Raw genomic sequence first — 21,309 nt, 5'->3', positions numbered from 1 at the left:
TTTATGACTTTCATCACAGATTGGTCGGGCCAACACGGAGAAACCGCCTCTCTGGGCGGAGCATGTCTGGGAGGTGGGAGGTCCCAGAGGATAAAAAGGTGGGACAGTTTGTGCTTTGAGAGTTCTGAACTGGGTTTGGTTCTGGCCTTGAACATCTCACCTGTTTCTGTTGACACCAGAGTTTAATTTGCTCCAGAACTTGTCTTCAGATTTTAGGTTCTGGTTCCTGTTAGAACAAGGTTCTGTTGTTTAGCACCTTTATTGATTTCTAATCCTAACAAATAATAAACAACTTGTTTTGTTTTAGCTCCGCCTTCAGGAACCACAGCGTCCGTTAAACACCTGAAAGTCCGGTTCCTGAGGTGGAACAAAGGCTGTGATGGATCGTGACTGAGTTAGGAGTTCCTTCCGGTTCTAGCGCCCCCTCCCTCGCTGGAGGACATCGTCCCTGAAAGCACCACTGAGGACGGAGTCTCTATGGTCCACCTTCTGGCCTGTCTTCTATGGGATCCTCAAGTGGTTCATCACCTTCCTGGACTTGTTTCCTCCTTGTTTACCTTACTTCTTGTCTGCCCTACCCACCCCTATCCCCACCCCTGCCCCTCCCCCTGCCCCGCCCCCTGCCCCACCCCTCAGCAGTGGAATTTGAAGATAATCAGGACAATCCTCTTGTACTCCTTCCTGAAGTTGTGGTTCAGGACGCCGTAGACGACGGCGTTGAGGCAGCTGTTGAAGTACGCCATGAAGTAGCTCGCCGTGAACAACCACTCGGGGATCGCCTGGTTCAGCCTGGCGTCCAGCGACACCGCCAGGCCGATGAAGTTCAACGGCGCCCAGCAGACGGCGAAGAGCACAAACACCACGAACATGGTGAGGAAGTTGCGGAGATCGTGCGGCTTGATCTTGGGGCGCGAGTCGGGCTTGACGCGCCGCCGCACCTGGATGACCAGGATCCAGATGCGCAGGTAGCAGTAGCTGACGATGGCGATAGGCAGGATGAAGTGCACCACCACCACTGTGATGGTGTACAGCGAGCTCACCGATTGGGCGAAGGTACAGGAGTAGACCCGCGGGTCGTACCGCAGAGACTCCACAAACCAGTTGGGGACGATGGCGAGGACGGTGAGCGCCCAGACCAGCACCACGTAGCACGCCGTGTTCCCGTTGGAGAACAGCTTGTCATACTTCAGGCTGTGGCAGATGTAGCAGTAGCGGTTGACGGCGATGCCCGTGATGTTGAAGATGGAGCCGATGACGCTTACGCCCATCAGGAAGCCGCTGATCTGGCAGTGGGCGTGGCCGGCGATCCAGCCGTCGTGGAAGATGGCGGTCAGGACCAGCGGGTACGGGTAGACGGCAACCAGCAGGTCGGCCACGGCGAGGCTCACCACGAAGGCGTTTCCTGTAGACGACAGGGGGAGACAAGACAGGGTCAGGTGACACGATTCAGGTGTGCTGATTGGACTCGGTGGGTCATGTGACCAACCAAACAAACAAGGAGGGGGTTTGGTCACCAGAACCAGAAGGAGTCTGTTTTTAAAATCTGTCTGAAGTATGACTAGAGGTGTTTAAACTAGTCTCTTCTTCAGGTGTTTAAACTAGTCTCTTCTTCAGGTGTTTAAACTAGTCTCTTCTTCGGGTGTTTAAACTAGTCTGTTCTTCAGGTGTTTAAACTAGTCTCTTCTTCAGGTGTTTAAACTAGTCTCTTCTTCAGGTGTTTAAACTAGTCTCTTCTTCAGGTGTTTTAAACTAGTCTCTTCTTCAGGTGTTTAAACTAGTCTCTTCTTCAGGTGTTTAAACTAGTCTCTTCTTCAGGTGTTTTAAACTAGTCTCTTCTTCAGGTGTTTTAAACAGCGCTGCTCCATCGTTCCACCTGGCTGGAGGTGGTGATTGGATGCCAGCTGGTGATTGGATGCCAGCTGGTGATTGGCTGTCAGCTGGTGATTGGCTGTCAGCTGGTGATTGGCTGTCAGGTGACCTGCCTCTTCAGGCGGGCTGTGATCCATCATGGACTGGATGAACCAATCAGATCTTGGAGGTCACTGCTCCTGCTGATGAACCCGTCCGTCGGATGAGAGTCTCATCACTCTGCTGTAACGGATGCGTTTCCAGGCGACCGGAGGGGAGGTCGACTCCGGCGGGGTGTGGGGGGGGTGTGGGGGATTGACTCCGGTAAAGGAGGGGGTTGACTGTGGTGGAGTTAGCCTCACTTGGTTCTTCAGGCTGACGGATGCCCCCCCTCAGTGTTCATCACCTCCTGACTCCATCTTCATTAAGAACAGGAGGCCATCAGCTTTAGTCCCATCTACAACTCCGTCTGTCCTCATTCAGCTCCTGCAGGTCAGACCGACCAATCAGAGCACTCCTCCTCTAGTTGGGGGGGTGGGGGGGTGGGACACACTCTATTGATGGATGTTTATGTCATCTCAAAGGAATGAGGAAGCTCCTCATCTTTAACCAATGAGGCGTGGCTTCAACGCTCACACCAGCATCTCTGGTCCAATCCTGTCCATCCTGTCCTCTGATTGGAGGATCAGGAGCTGCTGAACCTCAGGTTGGATGCTAAGTGCTACTCGATGCTACTGCTTCTAGATGCAGAATGAACAAGAAGGTTGAAGGTTGTCAGAGGAAACGGTCCAATCAGACGCTCCAGAGCGGTGGGCGTGGTCAGTTTTGAGAATGTGTTGGCGAGTAAATAAACGTTTGAAACCTTCAGAGAGTCACCTCGGCTCCTCCAGGACGAATGAAATGCAAGCTTTATGCTAATGAGCCTCTTCATTAAAATCAGATGACAAGCAGAGATCCTATCAGAGTGAACTCCGCCTCCGAGCCGCAGGCGTTAGCATTGAAATGCTAATAACATGCAGCTGTTATCAGATCGTGTGCTGCAGGAGTAGCCGAGAACTTTCTCTCTGACGGATGATGAACTGATCCAGAACCAGATTCTGGTCCAACATGTGGGTCTACATCCACACATTAGAACTCTGTCCCTGATTGGCTCCTGGATCTGTCAATCAAGCCGTTACTTCCTCATTAAGCAAAACCAGAGAAACCAGAGATCCGGTCGGTTCTTCAGGTAGAAACATCTGGAACAGACAGGAAGTGATTCACGTTTGCACGACTTCACATCGAGTCCGTGACAGAAACAAAACCTGCAGACGAATGTTTCCAGGGGTTAAAGGTCGCGTCGGCCGCCCTGTCTTCGGCGCCTCGGGCAGTGATGCTTTCCACAAGACGATGGAGCAGCTGAAGGAACAGGGATCTGATAAATCACAGTGCCTGGGGTGGGGGTGGGGGTGGGGGGGCAGGTGCGCCGCCGTCGGCCCGGGTCGGGTCACGTGGCATCGGGGGCAGAACTCAGGCTGTGACTCCCTGTGGCGGCGGACGTGCCTCAGGGTCCGCCGGACCGCGTAAGGAGACACGCATGGAAGTCCAGACAGGAAGCTGGAGTCCAGATAAAACACCTGTTTCACTATCGCCATGGCAACACTGAAGCACATTGATGAGGTTTATTCCTAAACTCTGGTGATGTAACAAGTCTCTCCACCAATCAGGGGACGGCTTAATGAGCTGGTGGATTCAGGACTGGGTTGGCTCCTTTTAGATGTAATCTATTACTGCTACTCTACTTGATTACCTTCTTGCTGTTGCTGTAATCTATTACTTGTCAGTGTGTTACTGAGGATGAGGACGAGAGATGAAGATGGATGAAGGGTAGGAAAAGGAGGAACAAGTCAAACGGAGGACAAGAGAGGCGGCTGGGGGGGCGGTGGAGTGGTGGTGGTGGTGGTGGGGGGGGCAGGAGATGCATTGAGAGCTCAGGAGATGGGGGGGGGGGGGAGGAGGGGGGCAGATAAGGGAGGACAGGAGGGGAGATCAGATGGATGAGGAGGCAGCCAGAGGAGTAAATGAGATTCATCCCGTTTTCCGGCGTCGCTCAGGAAACCCAGGATCCTCTAGCGGAGGGGCGTGGCCGGGGGCGTGGCCCAGAGGACGTCCCACTGAAGAGACTGGACGCTGACTCGTCATGGAGACGGATGGCCCCTCTGGAAGGGGTGGGGCCAGAAGACGAAGAGGGATGAGTCGGCGAAGATGAAGATGTTGATTTCTGACTTTGAGGAGCCCCGCCCCTCGGGGGAGGAGTCAACTTAGAGGGTCGTATTTCATCTGCTGCTGATTACAAGGTGTGTTTCAGCCAATCACAGCTCATCTCCATCCCCTCAAATGCAATCATCAATCAAACATCAAACAGTCTCCGCCTCCACAGCTGAAGCTCCTCCCACTGAAGTCACCTGACCTCTAGACACTTTTGAACCCTCTGGACCCAAAGGAGTTATTGATTTATATCTAAAGAGTATTTTATACTATTTAATTATTATTATTCAAACAAGATACAGTAATAATGATAATAATAATAATAAAATATTATAATACCAATAATAATAATTAAATAATAAAAATGAATTATAATACATAATAATGTAATGTAACAATAATGATAATATGATATTTTTATGTAATAATAAAGATAAAGTATAAAATACTTTATAAAAGTACAAAATACTTTATACTGAAAATACAAAAACATTTTAGTAAAAATTCATTTTAAATATTTTAATAATAATAACATTGTACAATATTTTACTATATTATTATAGTATACATCGTATTTAACATGAACAGAAGATGCCGCGTTTGTTCACTGATGCTTTCAGATTTAAAAAACAAACGAGAAACTCCCCCAAAGTAATGATAATTTTTTACTGTTTGTTAATTTGTTTGTTTTACTGACTTTCAGAATAGTTTCTAATAACTGACAGAAAATATTTAAATGATCTTCTTAACTTTCCATAACTTTGTTTTTAGGAACATTTAAACGTTTATTTATTTATTTGTCCCTCGTGGAAACGAAAACCTCAGAAAGAAACCGGAAACGTGGAGTACCTGCTTTCCTGAGTTTCCGGTTCCTGAACACGGACACGACGACCAGCAGGTTCCCGATCACGTCCACCACGATGGTGGTGATCAGGACGCCGGCCAGCACCGTCAGCACCCAGGGGAGGGACTGCTGCTGTGGGCCCGGGGCCCCCTCTTCTCCCGCCGGCGTGGCGTTGTGGGGCCCCAGGGTCCCCCCCTCCATAGTGGGCTCATGGTCCTCCAGGGACATCAGTTGCGGGAGGTGCGTGGGCTCGTCGAGTCGCATGTGGTCGGGGTTCCGCTCAGCATCACGCGTGGGGTTCTGTGTGTGACGTCATGACGATGGTCAGTTTTTCCTCTTGAAGGTGTTTTGACGTCACTCGTGGATTCTGCAGGAAAGTTCAGCTCCAATCAGCAGCGGATCCGCCGAACCGGCGACGTGCGAACTTCTCGTCCCCCCGCCCCCCCCCGGACAGAACCTCCGCGTCCCCGGAGCGAGACGCAGCGCGTCCTTTACGCGCCCCGCGCTCCAAACGTGTCACCATAATCCTGAGGGTCCGACCCCCCCGTGCCTGGGACCCGGAGGCAGAGGGGTCGTCCGGGATCAAGTCCGGATCAGGTCGGGATCAGGTCCGGATCAGGTCAGGATCAAGTCCGGATCAGGTCGGGATCAAGTCGGGATTAGGTCCGGATCAGGTCGGGATTAGGTCCGGATCAGGTTTATGAATCGAGTCCCGGCTTCATTCATCCGCTCCGTGATTCATGATCTTCTTTCTTTCAGCCGCTCATTCAGTCCGAAAGTGAGAGGAGGAGGAGGTTCATGCGCCCTATAACACCCCCCCCCCACTCCACCCCCGTCCCCCCTCCATCCCCCCCTCTCTCTTTCTGCCTCTCCCGTTTTGTTCCTCACTCTCCCTCCTCCCGTCTTCCCCTAATCCCCTTTCCCACCCACCTCTCTCTCTATCTCTACACCCCCACCTCTCTCTCTATCTCTACACCCCCTCTCTCGCTCCCCCCTCCCTCTCTCCCCCTCCTTGCCCCCCCCTCCATCTTTCCCGCTTCCTTTTGCTTCAGCATCTTATCGCGTCTTCCAGATGATGTTGCGCGTGCCCTCCCCTCGGGTGCGCGCTCTCTGTTAACCTGGACCGCAGACATATTATAGGATGTACAGGTGACGGGGGTGGCTGGGTGTGTGTGTGTTGGGGGGTCGAGGTTATACGTTTAATGGGGGGGTAAATAAATATTACAGTTACTGTATGTAAATATTAGTTACTATATATACATATTACAGTTTCTATAAGTAAACATTACAGTTACTATTAATATTAGTTACTATGAATAAATATTAGTTACTTTAAGTAAATATTTACTATAAATATTAGTTACAATAAATATAACAGTTATAGTAACTGTAAATATTGCAGTTACTATAAATAAATATTAGTTACTATAAATAAATATTAGTTACTATAAATAAATATCACAATTACTACAAGTAATATTACAGTTACAGTAAATAAATAGTAATAATAAATAATAAATAAATTAAACCATGCAAATCAGCAGCTTCTCTGTAAAGAATACAAATATTAAAATCAGGTTGACTGTAAACAATGAGAACATTGATGAAAGCATCTTAATTTTTTCTAAACATTTACAGCTTTCTCTTCAAAAACTAAAAATCTCAAAATGAGCAGTTGAACTTGAACAAAATATAAAATAATGAAATCAGCTGTAAAAGTTTGCAACTACTCTGCAAAAAAATAAAAAGAAAGGAAATTTCAATTCAAAACCAATTTTTGTTCCACAAAAATTTAAAAAAAAGATGGATTCCAACCAACATTTTCACTGTAAAAAAATATGAAACATATAAATAAGGGGTCAATCTCCGCGGTCATGTTTTATAAATCATGTCTGATAAATCTGATTGATCGAAATTATTACAGTCATCACATCCACTGGACTGAATATAAGTATTTTTAGTAATGTAAGAAGAATAAGAATAAAGATTTAACATAACAATGTTAAAATTTGTGTTTTGTGGTTTTGGTAAAAACACTTTTTTATATCAGAATCACTCTCGATATAAACTGCTTCAAATTAAGAAGAAATGTTATCGAGTGATGTCATAATAAAGGGTGTTGGCTTATCATCGTCACGGCAACAGATATCAGCAGATGAGGCTCGTGGAGCAGCAGAATAATAAAGGTTTGGTTCATTTGAAAACTCTTTTTATTCCAGTCGGCTGTTGAATCCGACGCCGTCGGACGCCTCTCCCATCGACCGACCCGATCGTGTAATTCAGCCGCCGCGATGCAGTAAATCACCTGTAGTTTACATTCCACTCGCTGCTATATGTTCAATTTCAGGCCATTTTTCCCAGAAATCATTGCAACCTGGCAGGAAAAAATGTGAGGCTGAAATAGGTTTTTGTGACCTTTGACCCCTGCCTCTGTCCTCTGGAATAATGCGGCGAGTCGCAGCCGAATGGCGTGGATTCTTACCCCGCTAAACACGTTCGTAAAAGGCGTCTCCACGCTGCCGCCGAGACGCGTGGACGAACCGACCAGCGTTCCCAGTGTGATGCAGGTGTGTGTGTGTGATGCGCAAACACACACACACACACACACACACACACAAGTTTAAATCAACACCAGGTGTGGAAACACGCGTCAGAATCTGCATACGTGTTAGCGTGTAGTCGCTGGAGACGCCGTCATGAATAATGCAGGAAGTCGCGAGCGGTGATGTTCAAATCCAGTCCGTCAGCAGATGAAGAGATAAAGGAATTAAGGGATGAAGATGTGAGGAGGTGAGGAAGAGGAGGGTGAGCGCCAGATGAAGATCAGAGGCGTGTGATGAACATCATGGGAATCGTCTCTCATCGGCCCCGGTAGGGCTGTTAAACTGGGGGGGGGGGCAGTCCAGGTTCACGCAGTGAAAGTTTGTCAGTCAAGTGTGTCAACAAAGTGAAAATCAAAGCCAATCATTGGTTGAGGTTAATGAGCATGTGATGATGTCACTAGTGTGTAAGCAGTGTGTGTGTAAGTGAAGCGTGTCTAGTCGTTTCAGCAGGTTTTTATTGGTCGCTGCTGCTCATATGATTTGCTTGACCACACCTCATTAACACCAACATGCTGGACCAGAATCAGAACCCCTCCCGCTGGTCCTGATCGGCGTCTCTGGAGGAGTTCATGAAGGAATCCAGAAGGTTCCTGACAGCAGATATGATCTTTATTCATGATCTCTTTACAATAAAACAGGACAGGAAGACGATTCTACTCAAATCTCTCACAGAGAAACGACGCAGCAGAATGTGGGACCGCCCACATTGGTACAAAAATAAACTTTGAAATGAACGACGACAAAATGTACATTCAAGTCACCACGACACGCGTGTACACCACAACACGTATGTAAAACACGACAACTTTCATTTTTCAATTGCCCCTTGGGGACTAATAAAGTTTTCTGAATTGAATTGAACAACATGTATGTACAACAACACAACAGGTGTAACGGGACAAGGTTCTTTACCAGCAGTCACAGTCAAAACCAGAGACACAACCAGCACACATCAGGAAGGGGGTCACTGAGGACCACTGGGGACCTACAAGGACCTATAGGGATCTATGAGGTTCTTTGAAGATCTATGGACCTATAAGGGTCTATGAGGATCTACGACTACCAATGAGAACCCACGAGGATCAATGAGAATCTATGAGGACCTCTAGGGATCCATTCAGACCCGGACCACCAAAGACCGGTGTCACCATGCCTCAGCAGCAGCAGATCCTAAACGTTGTTGCTCTAACCTTCAACCAAACCTTGTCGGTTTGTTGGTCAGTTTACACAAGAACTACCAGAACTTTTCCAGGACCCAAAAGATGGTGGGCGGTTCTGGGGAAAATGCTAGGTATTTTGGATTTGTTGGAATCAGCAACTAGAGCACGATTTCAACTGGAAACTCTATCTGGCCTATCTCTCTCTCTTTTCCTTGCCCTGTCTCTATCCCCATTGTATTTCCTTTCCCACCCAACCTCCAGAGTCTGGGTCCTGTCAGGAGTTTCTTCCTCAATGAGGGAGTTTTCTCTGCCCCTGTCTCTGATGCCCTGAAGGGTTCTGTTGGGTTTCTCTGTCTGTTAAAGCGCTTTGAAATGTCTGTCGATGTGATTAAACGCGCTACAAATAAAGGTTGATTGATAGATTGAAATAAGGAAGCTTTGAGTACCAGAACAACATCCTAGACCCCAATAGATCCCAGTCCACTTAAACCCCCCTTCATTGGGTCGGAGACCCGGTTGTTCACTCGACTAGAACATTCCAGGATGTTTCTGACTCGTCTTAACTTTGGTCGTCACACATTCAGAAACTTTACGGGAACATCGAACACTTAACAGACATTGAACCCGCGCCCACGGCTCATGGTGGTGGTCTACATGAGGGGATCCAGCCCCCCTTCTTTATTCATTCGGACCTTAACCACCGCCTGAGGTTCTGGCGGTCATCAGATCTGTCGGTCCCGTCAAACAGGTGATGGGACTGACCAGAAGTCTCGCCGTGAGTCAGGAAGACGTAATACTGCTGCAGAACCGGGACCACTTCAACCCCACCCAGTCCGGCTCAGCTAGACCACATTAAACAGTCCAACAAACAAATATAACCCAATGGAACCGACGATCGGGTCAGAAGCTGCCTTACAAACAAAAATGAGGACACAGATTCCCAAAACAAGACAAGACTGTCCAATCAGAACCTAGAACATCACCTCCTCGCAGCTCCCATAGTCGCTCTCCACGGCGCTCGACCCGTCAAAGCTCCGTGGCTGTGGACCCCGTCTCGTCTGAGGCTCGGCCGGGTTGGGTGGCGGCAGTGGCGGCGAATTGGTACGCTCGGCGTACGATGGCATCGCCACGCTAAGGCGCATGTTGAGCTTCTTGTAGGCCCCGGACACGTTGTCCAGGCTGTGGGTCTGTCGGCTGGGGTAGTAGCTGATGGCCGTGTACTCGTTGGGGCACTGGGAGGTCGGCAGGGGAAGGCCGTCCGGACCCAGGAAGTCGTCCAGGTTCTGGTTGCTGTAGCAGGGTGGGAGGGGGGCGCGGCGGTCGCCCCGCTCCAGAGGGAAGGGGAAACCGCCAAAGCGGGAGTTCCTGCGGGAGTCGATGGATGAGCTGGAGTAGGGGTCCTCCACGATGTCGAAGCGGGGAAAGTCCTGGACCACCGGGCGCCCGTAGTAGTCCGGGTCCGCCGGGTAGACTGGACAGGAAGTGGAGAGAGAGGTTACCAAAGACATCAAAGCCTTGAGTCCGTCTGTCTAGACATGACATCCATTAATTCATACATCCATACATCCAACCATCCATCCGTTGGTGGAACAGAACAAATAGAGGAGTGAGGAATATTATGGGATGCATCCAACAGAGCGATGGAGGCAAGGACAGTGAAGACATTCTGAGGGATGAAACAAATTGTTTTCTATTTACTGATGTTATCGTCCAATCAGCATCATCTACGAATATTCAATCAGCGGCGTGTGTTGACAGACAATCTGCTGTTTCCCATGATGCACCAGTAGGCATGACAATCACACAGCGACCTTGAATGATGACGGTGTCAGAGGAACGTGTCAGCCTCACGCAGAAGGCGGTGCTGGCGGCGGCGGCGGATGATGAGGCTGGTCCTTACCTTCGTAGTCCATGTCCCAGTGGTTTTTCCTGATGGAGTCGTTGTCCGAACTTGACGGGGGCCTTGCGGGGAGGTTGGGGGCCACGCTGCACACGACGGGCCCCTGTGACTTAAGCGGGGAGGCCCTCCCCCCCGAGATGATCTGGCTCCTGGGGCGGAGCGACCGGAAGGGGGTGTGGTCCAAGTCGTTGGGGACCAGCGAGGTCATCTCCACTCCCTGGTTGTTGGGTTTGTGACCCTTGGCCAGACCGGACTGGGAGTGGCTGCAAGGGACAAAAATATTAATGATCTGATTGGCTGATTTATTTCAAGCCACGCCCACCAATCCGACAACCTATCCCTCCAATTTGAATAGCTACTGGACGGCACCACGAGCCCATTCAACCAGATTGTCCCCACGAGAGCTTCCTCTGGCTCCGCCCCCATGTCTCACATAGGCTCCACCTCCTGAGAGGGGCGTGTCCTGTTTCTCACCCGTTGGAGTCCTGCGCACACGCTGGCTTCTTCTTCTTCTTCTGGACGTAGCGTTTCCGGATGCAGACGAAGAGGCCGACCAGGAAGAGCAGTCCGAGCACGCCGGCGCAGATCTCCATGATCTCCAGGTATCCGACCACCGGAGACACCTGTCGGACGAGGGAGGAGGGGGTGGGCGGCGTCAGTGTGAGCCGAGTTAACCTGGTTGCTAAGCAACGCCACGACTTCCTCTGACTGACCTGGGGCAGCGGGTCGCAGTGGATGGAGCCGCCGGAGACTTTACAGTCGAAGCCTCCGGGACACAGAGTGGGCGAACACAGCTCCACCTGCTGGTGACACCTGGGGGGCGGGGACAAAAAGGTAAGGAGGACGACCTTGTGTCATCGCTAACCGTGACCTCCCGCTGCCGCTAAGCTAACGCCACTGCTAGTCCGCTCCAAACTGGAGCTGCATCGTTCCAGAAAAAACAAACATGGCGTGCAAACACGATGTGCCAGAGCGACGCTGCCGGATGCTCACCGTGCGGCGGCGTTCTCCCATGAGCAGTTGCACATGTAACCCTTCGCCTTGGGGATGCAGATCCGGCCGTCGGCACACGGATGGGAGGAACACGGGTTGTTGGGAAGCTCGCAGCGGACGCCGTTGAAGAGTCCGGAACATCTGCAGTGCGGTTCTGCAACGGCAAACACACACAGATGAGCTGCTGATTGGCTGATGCTACCTGTCAATCAAAGTCACATGATGAAGAAACAAGATGGTGGTGATGATGGTGATGGGGCTGCGAGGACTGAACAAAATGTACCAGCAGAGCTCCCACAAATCCTGGTGATGGAGGAGGAGGGACTCCCAAGTTTCCTTCACTACATTTGATTTAGAGCTGGTCCTGTCTGGATCTGATCCAGACCCGCCTCCAAATCAACGCCCGCCGTCCACATGAAGCAGCGGCTCCTGAAACGCCTCATCAATAATATTTTACGTCGATACAAGCAGGATTTGCTCACCTCCGTTGGCGTCCTCCACACAGACGCCGCCGTTCAGACAGGGGCCGCCCCCGCAAGGCGCCGCCCGGCTGCAGCACTGGTACGCCCCAAACACCCTCCTGCTGCCCGGTCCCGCCCAGTCCGCCACATTGTCCACTCTGATTGGCTCCCCGTTGAACTCCAAGTCCTTAAGGCAGCCGATGAAATTCGTCCGGTGGACCTCCGGCGCGGGATCTGGAGGGACAGCGGCGAAGAGCAATGCACCATGGGAGCGCAACATCCGGCACGGCTCGGTTAGGGCGGCGGAGGCTGGATGCTGCTGGTCCAGGGTCAGTTTCAGGCTGGTGGAGTTGACATCCAGCAGGACGCTGTGCCATTGGCCGTCTGACACCAGATCAGATCGCATCACTAAGGAGCCAGGGGAGGCGTGTCCACAGCTGTACCTGAACCGCAGCTCTCCATTGGTCAGCTGAGGAGGAAGAAGAATTCCTGTTAGTACGCATGGTGTGAAACCTTTTCACTGCGTGAACCTGGACTGTTTCACTGCGTGAACCTGGACTGTTTTAGTTCAAAGGAATCTAAAGAGAGCTTCACTTAAAAATTCATGATAAAACACAACTATGACCAAATACAATGCCCCCCACCTGATGTGTGTTTTACCGCGTCGACCACACAACCTCCTGCTCTCAGCACCCCCCCCCCCCTGTCCGCAGCTCTTTCTGCCTCCTCAGCGCTCCTCAAACCAACAGGGCAGCACGTTTTCTTCACGTTCTCCTCGTCTCCTCCCAATTAAACCGACACGTGAAGTGTGTGCTTTGCAAATCGCCGCCGCTCCCCCGCTGGATGCTGATGCATTATTGATACCGATCTGCTCGCTCCGGCTTCTTTAAACGCTGCATGACAATGAGCTTCTGTACTTTACAGGCCTGTAGGGGGAGGGGAGTGGGGGTTGGGGCATGGGGGGGGTGGGGTCCTCAGGGCGTGCTGATTCCCTTGTGGGCGGAGCTCTCATTTTCCGACAGGAAGCGGCGACGGACCGCGGAGGCGGGAGGAGATTATACTGGAATGATGTTGGGGAGAGGAGAACCTGGAAGCGTCAGCCGCTCATCTTTTAATCTGTTTTACGCGTTTGATTGATGGCGGACGCCTCCACGGGGGCCGGAGCTGCATCTCCGTGGGGGCCGGAACTGGCCCCCCGTGTCGCATCGCATCAGAGCCTCAGGTTTTCACAAATCACAAAAAGCTCAAGCTGCTCTCACGCAGAAGGAGACGCGGCGGCGGCGGCCCGTCATGACAACGGCATGACAGGTGTGACTCCTCCCATTTCTGTTGATGACCCCACCTACGGAAATAGAACCAATGACCTCCATCATAACATTCTTCTTAATCTGACGACACGACCTCTGACCTCCGTCGGCCTATGGATGATTAACCCGGAGTCTGACGCGGCGGCAACGCAAAGGAGGCGTCGCCCCGCCGACTCCATCCCAGTGTGTCTCTAAGCGACTCCGCCGTCGCTCCTCCTCATCCTCATCCTTCCTCTCACCTTTCACTTCTGCTCGGTGGGATTCGAGTGTCTCCCATTAGCATTTCAGAGGCGACGGCGTCGCCGTCAGACACGAGGCGGCGGCGGCGGCGTTCCGCGGCAAATAAGTCTGAACTTTAATTTGTGTTTTCTTTCTTGTGGCGGCTCCTGGTGGGGAATACCGATGAGCTCCAGAGTCAGGACGAACAAAGCCCACAAACGCGTCTTTGGATCTCAAGACGTTTTCCCCCGGATCACAAAAAAAAAGCGGGCGGAGTCTTCTCAGATGACCGACTTCTGAAATTCCTTTTGAAGTCGTTTGAGGAACCGAGGAACCGGAGACGAAACCCGGGAGGTCAGACCTTGAGAAAAACGGGGAACGCCGCCTTTGAAGTTTTCCCGGGAATTAAAATGATTGAATATTCCGCCCGAGCGCACACGGATGTCGCGCAAATGAGACGAGCCCACGCCTGATTGGAAGACGTTTCTTAGTTTAAGGAATTATTCATGTCTGTCAGAGGAGACGCGTCTTCATCGCTCTTCTCCTTCTTCTTCTTCTTCTGCTCAACCAGGATCTTCCTCGCCTCACGCGGCGACACGTTCTACTCGGCTCCCATTGGTCCCCGTGGGAATTTGGAGGGAAACGGACACGAGGCGCTTCATCAGTTGACGTGAGACTTAAAAGGCGGGTGGAGTGACAACTGATGAGGAAAACGAGCTGAGCTGGGCTGGGGTCTGACGGGAGCATCTGGACTTTGGGGTCGGTTCTGATCCAGATTTACCTCAGACTGATCTGGGATCTGCGGCGCCGTAAAGGACAAACAGATTAGACGCTTGGCGTTTCCAGATCTGTGACACGAGCGCTGATAACACGACGGCTGGCGCCCGGCGATTGCTGGCATTTAAGTCTACCCCCACTCCCCGCCTTGGCCCCGCCCCCATCAGCTGATGCTGACACACAACACGAATGAACCGAGATAAACACCTCGTTGGTTTGCGATGCGATGACGTCACACTCCAGATAAGCAGACGTCTCGTGTCAACAAACACAAACATATGCGTCCCACGTGTCACCATGACGACAACTCGAGCGGTGTGTCAGGTGACCTTCGGAGTGCATTACCTGTAAGGTTCCCCAGTGGGCGGAGCTAGAGGTGGACATGATGACGCCCTGATCCTGGACAGTCTTAAAGCTCAGCGACAGTTGGAACCCCTGGTGGTCTTCGTCCATCCGATGGAGGTACCTCAGGTAGGCTCCGCCCCCGAAGCTCACGGCCGACTCTGAAACAGGAAGTGGGTCAAACCGGTGAAGCAATGAAGACCTACCTGATGAAGGTCCTGATGGTCCGCCTACCATTACAGGGACAAACGCTGTCCCAGCTGTGGGATGGGGTGATGTAACCCGCTCGGGCGGTGGTGAAGTGGTTTAGACTCTCGCCTGACAGCCGGACGGCGTTCCTGCAGCCCCGCAGCGGACAGCCGGCCCCAAGGCAGCCGTCGTGTTTGACCCCTAGAACGCTGAGACCCAGAGAGTCCTCCAGGTCGGATATGATGCCTGCAGAGTGGACAGGTGGACACCTCGGTGATCGGAGTCTCTCATTGGTCAAAAAGACAGGGTGGGTTGGTCAGGGTCTGGGTTAGGGTAACGGTTAGAGTTAGTTTAGGGTTAGGTTTAGGGTCAGGGTTAGGATTAGGGTTAGGGTCAGGGTTAAGGTTAGGATTAGAGTTAGGATTACAGTTAGGTTTAGGGTCATGGCTAGGGTTAAGGGTCAGGGGTGACTGATCACCTGCGAGTCTGTTGTTTGGCAGAGCGTGGGCGGGTCCGTTCTGAGGCCTCCAGACCAGCAGCACCTCAAGAACCTTGGGGTCCTCTAACTGCTGGAGGCTGGCCAGCTGAAGGTCTTGTCGGGGTAAACCCAGAGCTTGTCCCAGGATACGCTGGAGGCCTCTCCAGTGGTCGCCAAGGAACTCCTCCGGCAACAACCCAACCAGCTGCAGCGTTACGCCAGCATCCAGCACCCTCTGGTCGGCTGCCCACACATGAACTCTGACCCCCGTCCACACGCTGAACTTCCCATCAGTCACGCTGATGTTCAGCAAGTAGGAACCTTCCTCCAGGTTTTCGTCTGCCCAGATCTTCCCGTCAGCCGGGTCGACCGAGAACCTGCTCTGGTCCGGATGTTCTGACACCAGCTTGTAGGTCAGGACGTCCTGCAGGTCCTGGTCCGAGGCGTGGAGCCTCCCGATGACACCGCCGGCGAACCGCCCACCGGAGGTGGTGATGAAGACCTCCAGTGGCACCACGGTGGGTGGGTACTTGCTTGGCTCGGTGACATCAATGTTCACCACACAGATGGAGGAGAGGGGAGGGTGGCCACTGTCTGTCACCTGATTGGTCCAAACAAATTAGCTTAGCTTGGTTTAAAGACTAGAAGCAGGTCACTGTTTTGCTTGGTTAACTTTTCCTAGGTTTCCTGCTAAGCTAAGCTAACCTGCTCCAGCTTTAATTCAGATTAATGCTGGTTACCTGGATCTTGAGCCGGTGATGGGACTTGACCTTCTTCTTGAGCGGAGCTGAGAGCGACAGCAGGCCGCCCTGGTCCACGTGGAAACGGCGGTCCTCGTTGCCACTGACGATGTGGAAGGAGAAAGGCGGGCCATTCCTGGGCGTGTCTTTGTCCGCCACCACCAGCTGGAGGATGCTGCTGCCAACAGGTTCGCCCTCCTGCAGGAGAGGTTCGGTTTAAATGACCAGGTTCAGGTTCATCAGGAGACCCCAATCCTAATCCTAGTCCCATCTAAAAACGCCCTTAAAAACGTCCTGTCTGGACCTACAGGTCAGGACATGAACATGTGATGGGTCATGAAACGTGAAACCTAAACACCTTCAGGTAGTTCATCATGTGTTTGAGCTCCAGGGGGCACCACAGAGTCTAAAATCATCCGTCTACACAGTTTAACTTTTCAAGCACAGGACAGAGAACAACTCCGACATTCCTGTGATTGATTATCTATCAGTCTGTTCATTTCCAGAGCAGCGCTCCTCAATCTAACACGCTGCAGCCGTGAAACAAACTGTTTGGAGTTAATGGTCTAGAACATCAACACACCAGCGCCATCGTTCAGATTTCAATTAACAGACGCTTCACAAACCGCGGTCCAGTTCACACCCAGATAGATAAACAGGAAGTTTAATTTTCCCGTCGGAAAATTACTTTTCTCCTCAGAAAGTTTATTGGACGACAAAACATCTGGAGGTTGAGCACCAGGAGCTCTGAACCAACCAGGACCACCGGGGGCTCTGAACCAAATAGGACCACCAGGGGTTCTGAACCAACCAGGACCACCGGGGGTTCTGAACCAACCAGGACCACCGGGGGCTCTGAACCAACCAGGACCACCAGGGATCTGAGTCGGAGATGGGAGACCTGATCTTCCTCCCTTAGATAACGTTTGTCCACCTCAACATCTGATGATGCATGGGCGGTTCCCGTGGAGACCTGTCGTGTGACGTGATTGGCTGCCCTACCTGCAGCAGCAGACTGCGGTTGACCTGGGAGAAGAGAGGCGGGTTGTCGTTGACGTCGGAGACCGTGATGGTGACCAGAACCGCCGAGGAAAGAGGAGGGTTGCCTTCATCTGCTGCCTGGACCGTCAAAGAGTAATGAGGAACCTGCAGGAGACAAAAGACGTCCAGAGGTTCTACTGGCTGGTTTCACCACCATTCTTTACCCTGTTTGAGAACTTGTTATATTCAGAGGATTCATGAGACCGTTGTTCCTCCTAACAACCATCTAATAGCCGGTTCTTCTGAAGGTTCCTCAGGCTAACTGTCCTCAGAGTCTCAGTTCTACCTGGGAAACCATCTCAACATTTTCTCAAGTTTTAAACAGCTTAGAAAACCAGCTATCTAGTTTTGTAGGCGTGGTCCTAAACCAGTCAGCCAATGAGAGTACGTTCTACTGTATGTTAGGATGTGTTGCTCATGCTGACATCATCACAGCTGCTTTCTGAACCATTCCAGCTGTTTTTTCCTATAATTAGAAGAATGAGTAAATAAGAAACAACACCTCCTCTCTGTCCAGCGCCGTCCGGACTGAGATTTCTCCGCTCCTTGGATGTATGAAAAACTGCTGCATAGCGTCGCCACTAACGATGGAGTAACGCAGGAGGTTATTGATCGGCCCGTCTCGATCAGTGGCCGTTATCTGGAGAAAGAGAGGGAGGAGAAAAACACTGCAGCCAAAGAATATCTGATTATGCTACTAGCATCTGATCGGACAGTTACAACAAGGCTTAGCATGCTCTTTAGCCTAGCACCCTCTGTTCACATCTGAATGTGGACGAGCTGATCCAACATGTCGAGATGCTTCTGGTCCAGCTTCTAGCTTGTTTTAGCACTGCTGCTAACGAAGACGTTAGCATTAGCATTGCCTCTTTTTTCTGTTGTAGTTTAATGACATAATCATGTTTAAATTTTAACTTAAACCTAAACTACTAATTATTAATTTTTATTGAGTCTTTATTGAGTTTGATTATTGTCTTTTCTTATTCTTTGAGAAAAAAGTCTTTCTTGAATCTCGTTTGAAGGTTGCACCTCATTTATTATTTATTTACTGGCATATTCATGAAAAGCACATAAAATTCTTCTTGTTCTTCTCGTGTCTCTTAAAATTAGTGTTATTTTTTTTAACTATGATGCCACCTCTACCCTGCAGCTGCTCAGTACAGCCGTGAATCCCGTTATTCTGCCTGACAGACGGCTGTCGTTTAAAAGCATTGTTAAACAGCAGCTAAACGGTGAAAGCAGAGACGGAACGGCGAAGAAGTGACACCAAAATCTACGATTACGAGTCATCAGCGGCGAAGGCATCAGCGAATCACTGAGCTGTGTTATTGCGCCGTTATCTCTGGGCTGACCTGACAGATGACGGCTGACATGTCGGATAACTGCGTGTTTAATCTGTTTAATACCAGCTTGTCGCCAACAGGCGGCCGAATCAGCAGAGAGTGAGTTTGTTTTCTTCTTCGTGACGTCTCTGCTCGTCCTGCACGCCAGCATTAGCATGCTAATGTTTAGCATGGCGCTGAAATACCTCAGCAACCTCTTAATGTGTTTCACGTAGCACATGCTAACATGCTATCATTTAATCTGCTCATGTTTGTAATGCAAAATGGTGTTGTTAGGCACAATGACAATCTTAAATGCTACTATTAGCTATTAGCATTTTAATGTTTAAAGTGCAGCATGCTAAAATGTATTTAATATATCGGTAATTCTGTTTTTAACATGCTAATATTTAGCCCGCTCATGTTTAGAATGCTAAATGCTGACGTTTGGCACAATAGTATAAGAACAATCTTAACATGCTACTATTAGCATTTCAATAATTACAGTGTAGCATGCTAAAATGTATTTAGCATAGTAGTAGTAATGTTTTCAACATTCTACTACTAGTATGTTAATGTTTACAGCGCAGCATGCTAAAATGCATTGAACATTGCGGTAATTATATTTCTAACATGCTAATATTAACATTCTAACGTGTATAAATCAACAAAGTTGCACTTTACTTTGCTATATATTATTATTATTATTTTACTTTGCATGGTGATAGAAATATGTGCTAATGCTAATTTTAGAGGTGAAATGCTAACAAGAAAGTCCTCCGTAAAGGACTGGAATGATTTAATGAATGATGATGATGATAATGATGATGATGATGCTGTCTACCTTCATCACCAGGGCTCCAGGCGTCAGGTCCTCAGCGACCTCCACACTGTACCCGCCTCGTTCAAACACCGGCGTGTTGTCGTTGACGTCCGTCACGTTGATGATGACCATGGTGACGTCGCTAAGAGACGACCTGCCACGACGTCCTTCCACCGAGAGGTAGAACTCCCGGGACGCCTCGTAGTCTAGCGGCGCGGTGAGGATCACATGACCTGAACGAACGCCAGAAAAAACGTGAGTGAAAAAGATAGGGACATTAATCAGAAAAAGGGGGAAATGTAAAAATATTTTTATTATTATTTATTGAGCGACTGTCAGTTTTACCTAAGTCTACAATGCCATAAGCTAACGCTAATTATGTAAAATGCTAATCATAGTAAATCTGTTCACATTAGTGTTTTGTTTGGCATAAAATCCTCTTCAACAATGAAACAACGCACAATTTACAATGCTAATGCTAAAGCTACATGCTCATGTTTGCCATTTTAATGTAATTATCTAGCTAATTTAATTTAAATAAGGAATAACTTGATATTAAGATCGAGCTAAAGTGAAAACCTGTCTGTTTCACAGCAGCGACGACAAATAACACATGTGTGCTTAGCATCAGGCGTAACGTCTTGTGAACGCCCCGCGGCGCTGCACCACCATCATCATCCTCTCTTTATGTAAATTGCGGCGATGCCGCGGCGCCTGAATGAACATATATTGAAATGCGGAATTTATATGTGCCTGTGGAGCGACGACCATAATACACGTTTAAGATGGATGTTCTCCTGCTACAAGCCGGGGGGGATAATCTCCTCATCCGTCACAGCCTGTGTGGCGTCGCGTGACGTATGTGGTGAACTCTCACTTCTGTCAGCTCAGTGATGCAGAGGGGAACCTTTCAGGAACCATAAATCTCCTCAGCTGACTTCATGTCTTCACATCTTATCTATCACCCACGCGTGAAGTTTAACCTTAATTTATGGGCCGATAAAGATGGCGTCCGAGTCCTTCAGGGCGTTTTGCTGCCAAGTCCACTTTTTATTCTGTTATTGAGTCGCACCCTTCAGGTGGAGCCATCGCTCATCCTAGTCATCGTAAAACCGGCTAACAGAGACGTCCTTCACCTCCTGCAGCGGCCGGAGCCACAGGGCGGCTACCTGGAGGTCTGTTAGCTAGTATAACTAACCCTAAGCCTTACTAACCCCAACTATAACTAACCCTAAAAAATCCTATATCTAACCTTAACTAAACCTAATCATAACTAACCCTATTCCTAACTAACCCTAAGCCTAACTAACCCCAACCATAACTAACCCTAACCCTTACTAAACCTAACCACAACTACACTAACTAACCTTATACCTAACCGTAACCGAAACTAAGCCGATCAAACCTTTCCCTATCTCTTAGTAAATCTAAGCACAACTAACCCTAACTAACCCTATGTCTAATCTTTACTTAACCTAACCATAACTAACCCTAATTAATGCTGTACCTAACCCTAACTAACCCTATCCCTAACCTCTACTAAATCTAACTATACCTATCCCTAATTAACCTAACCCTAACCCCAACTAAGCAGAACTATCCCTATCAATCACCCTTACTAAACCTAACCATAACACTAACTAACCCTATCCCTAACCCAACCACTAATCCAAACTCTAACAAACCATAACCCTAACTAACCCTTACTCAAACCCTGACTCTAACCATAACCCTAATCAATCCAAACTAACCCTAATTAAATCTAACCCTAACTAACCCTAACCTAATCACTAATCCTAACTCTGACAAACCGTAATCCTAACTAAACCTAACTTAAACCCTGACTCTAACTAACTCCAATTAATCTTAATCTAAACCATATAAACATACAAGCAAGATGCTACCATTTAGTGTGCATGAAGTAGCATGTATTAACAAGGTACCTTTCAGCACGCTCACGCTAGCATTCGTTGCTAATGGTTAGCCTGGTGACTGACCTTTGACCCAGAGTCTTC

The 21,309-nt window shown here is 49.6% G+C and overlaps 2 protein-coding genes across 4 annotated transcripts in view; both read right to left on the bottom strand.

Annotated features, from left to right (window-relative positions):
- Positions 1 to 632: 632 nt before the first annotated feature.
- mtnr1al (melatonin receptor type 1A like) lies at positions 633 to 5,505 on the bottom strand. Its single transcript, XM_068325464.1, has 2 exons — positions 4,945 to 5,505; positions 633 to 1,402 (listed from the first exon to the last, which is right to left on the bottom strand). The coding sequence occupies exons 1-2, from the start codon at positions 5,201 to 5,203 to the stop codon at positions 633 to 635; spliced, it is 1,029 nt and encodes a 342-aa protein (XP_068181565.1). The 5' UTR covers positions 5,204 to 5,505.
- Positions 5,506 to 8,145: 2,640 nt separating this feature from the next.
- Positions 8,146 to 21,309, bottom strand: part of fat2 (FAT atypical cadherin 2) — a 37,107-nt gene continuing 23,943 nt past the window's right edge. For 2 of the 3 annotated variants that reach the window (XM_068326341.1, XM_068326340.1), the window contains exons 17-29: positions 19,316 to 19,527; positions 17,652 to 17,789; positions 17,111 to 17,254; positions 16,109 to 16,306; positions 15,369 to 15,969; positions 14,936 to 15,136; positions 14,705 to 14,862; positions 12,078 to 12,525; positions 11,596 to 11,749; positions 11,316 to 11,415; positions 11,077 to 11,225; positions 10,603 to 10,865; positions 8,146 to 10,173 (exon numbers count right to left, since the gene is read on the bottom strand). In XM_068326341.1, the coding sequence (XP_068182442.1) occupies positions 9,674 to 10,173; positions 10,603 to 10,865; positions 11,077 to 11,225; positions 11,316 to 11,415; positions 11,596 to 11,749; positions 12,078 to 12,525; positions 14,705 to 14,862; positions 14,936 to 15,136; positions 15,369 to 15,969; positions 16,109 to 16,306; positions 17,111 to 17,254; positions 17,652 to 17,789; positions 19,316 to 19,527 (3,266 nt within the window). In that variant the 3' untranslated portion in view covers positions 8,146 to 9,673. Of the gene's footprint in view, positions 10,174 to 10,602; positions 10,866 to 11,076; positions 11,226 to 11,315; positions 11,416 to 11,595; positions 11,750 to 12,077; positions 12,526 to 14,704; positions 14,863 to 14,935; positions 15,137 to 15,368; positions 15,970 to 16,108; positions 16,307 to 17,110; positions 17,255 to 17,651; positions 17,790 to 19,315; positions 19,528 to 21,309 lie in introns of those variants that run through there. The other variant, XM_068326342.1, reaches the window with a different exon arrangement.

This window comes from Antennarius striatus, chromosome 10, assembly GCF_040054535.1.
Source record: "Antennarius striatus isolate MH-2024 chromosome 10, ASM4005453v1, whole genome shotgun sequence".
NCBI classification, from domain to species: domain Eukaryota; kingdom Metazoa; phylum Chordata; class Actinopteri; order Lophiiformes; family Antennariidae; genus Antennarius; species Antennarius striatus.
This window is presented reverse-complemented; position numbering and strand designations above follow the sequence as displayed.

Coding starts and splice junctions, on each gene's coding strand:
- mtnr1al (XM_068325464.1), bottom strand. CDS start 5,203: ATGCGACTCGACGAGCCCACGCACCTCCCGCAACTGATGTCCCTGGAG. Junction 1,403..4,944: donor CCGGAAACTCAGGAAAGCAG/GTACTCCACGTT, acceptor TGTCGTCTACAG/GAAACGCCTTCGTGGTGAGC.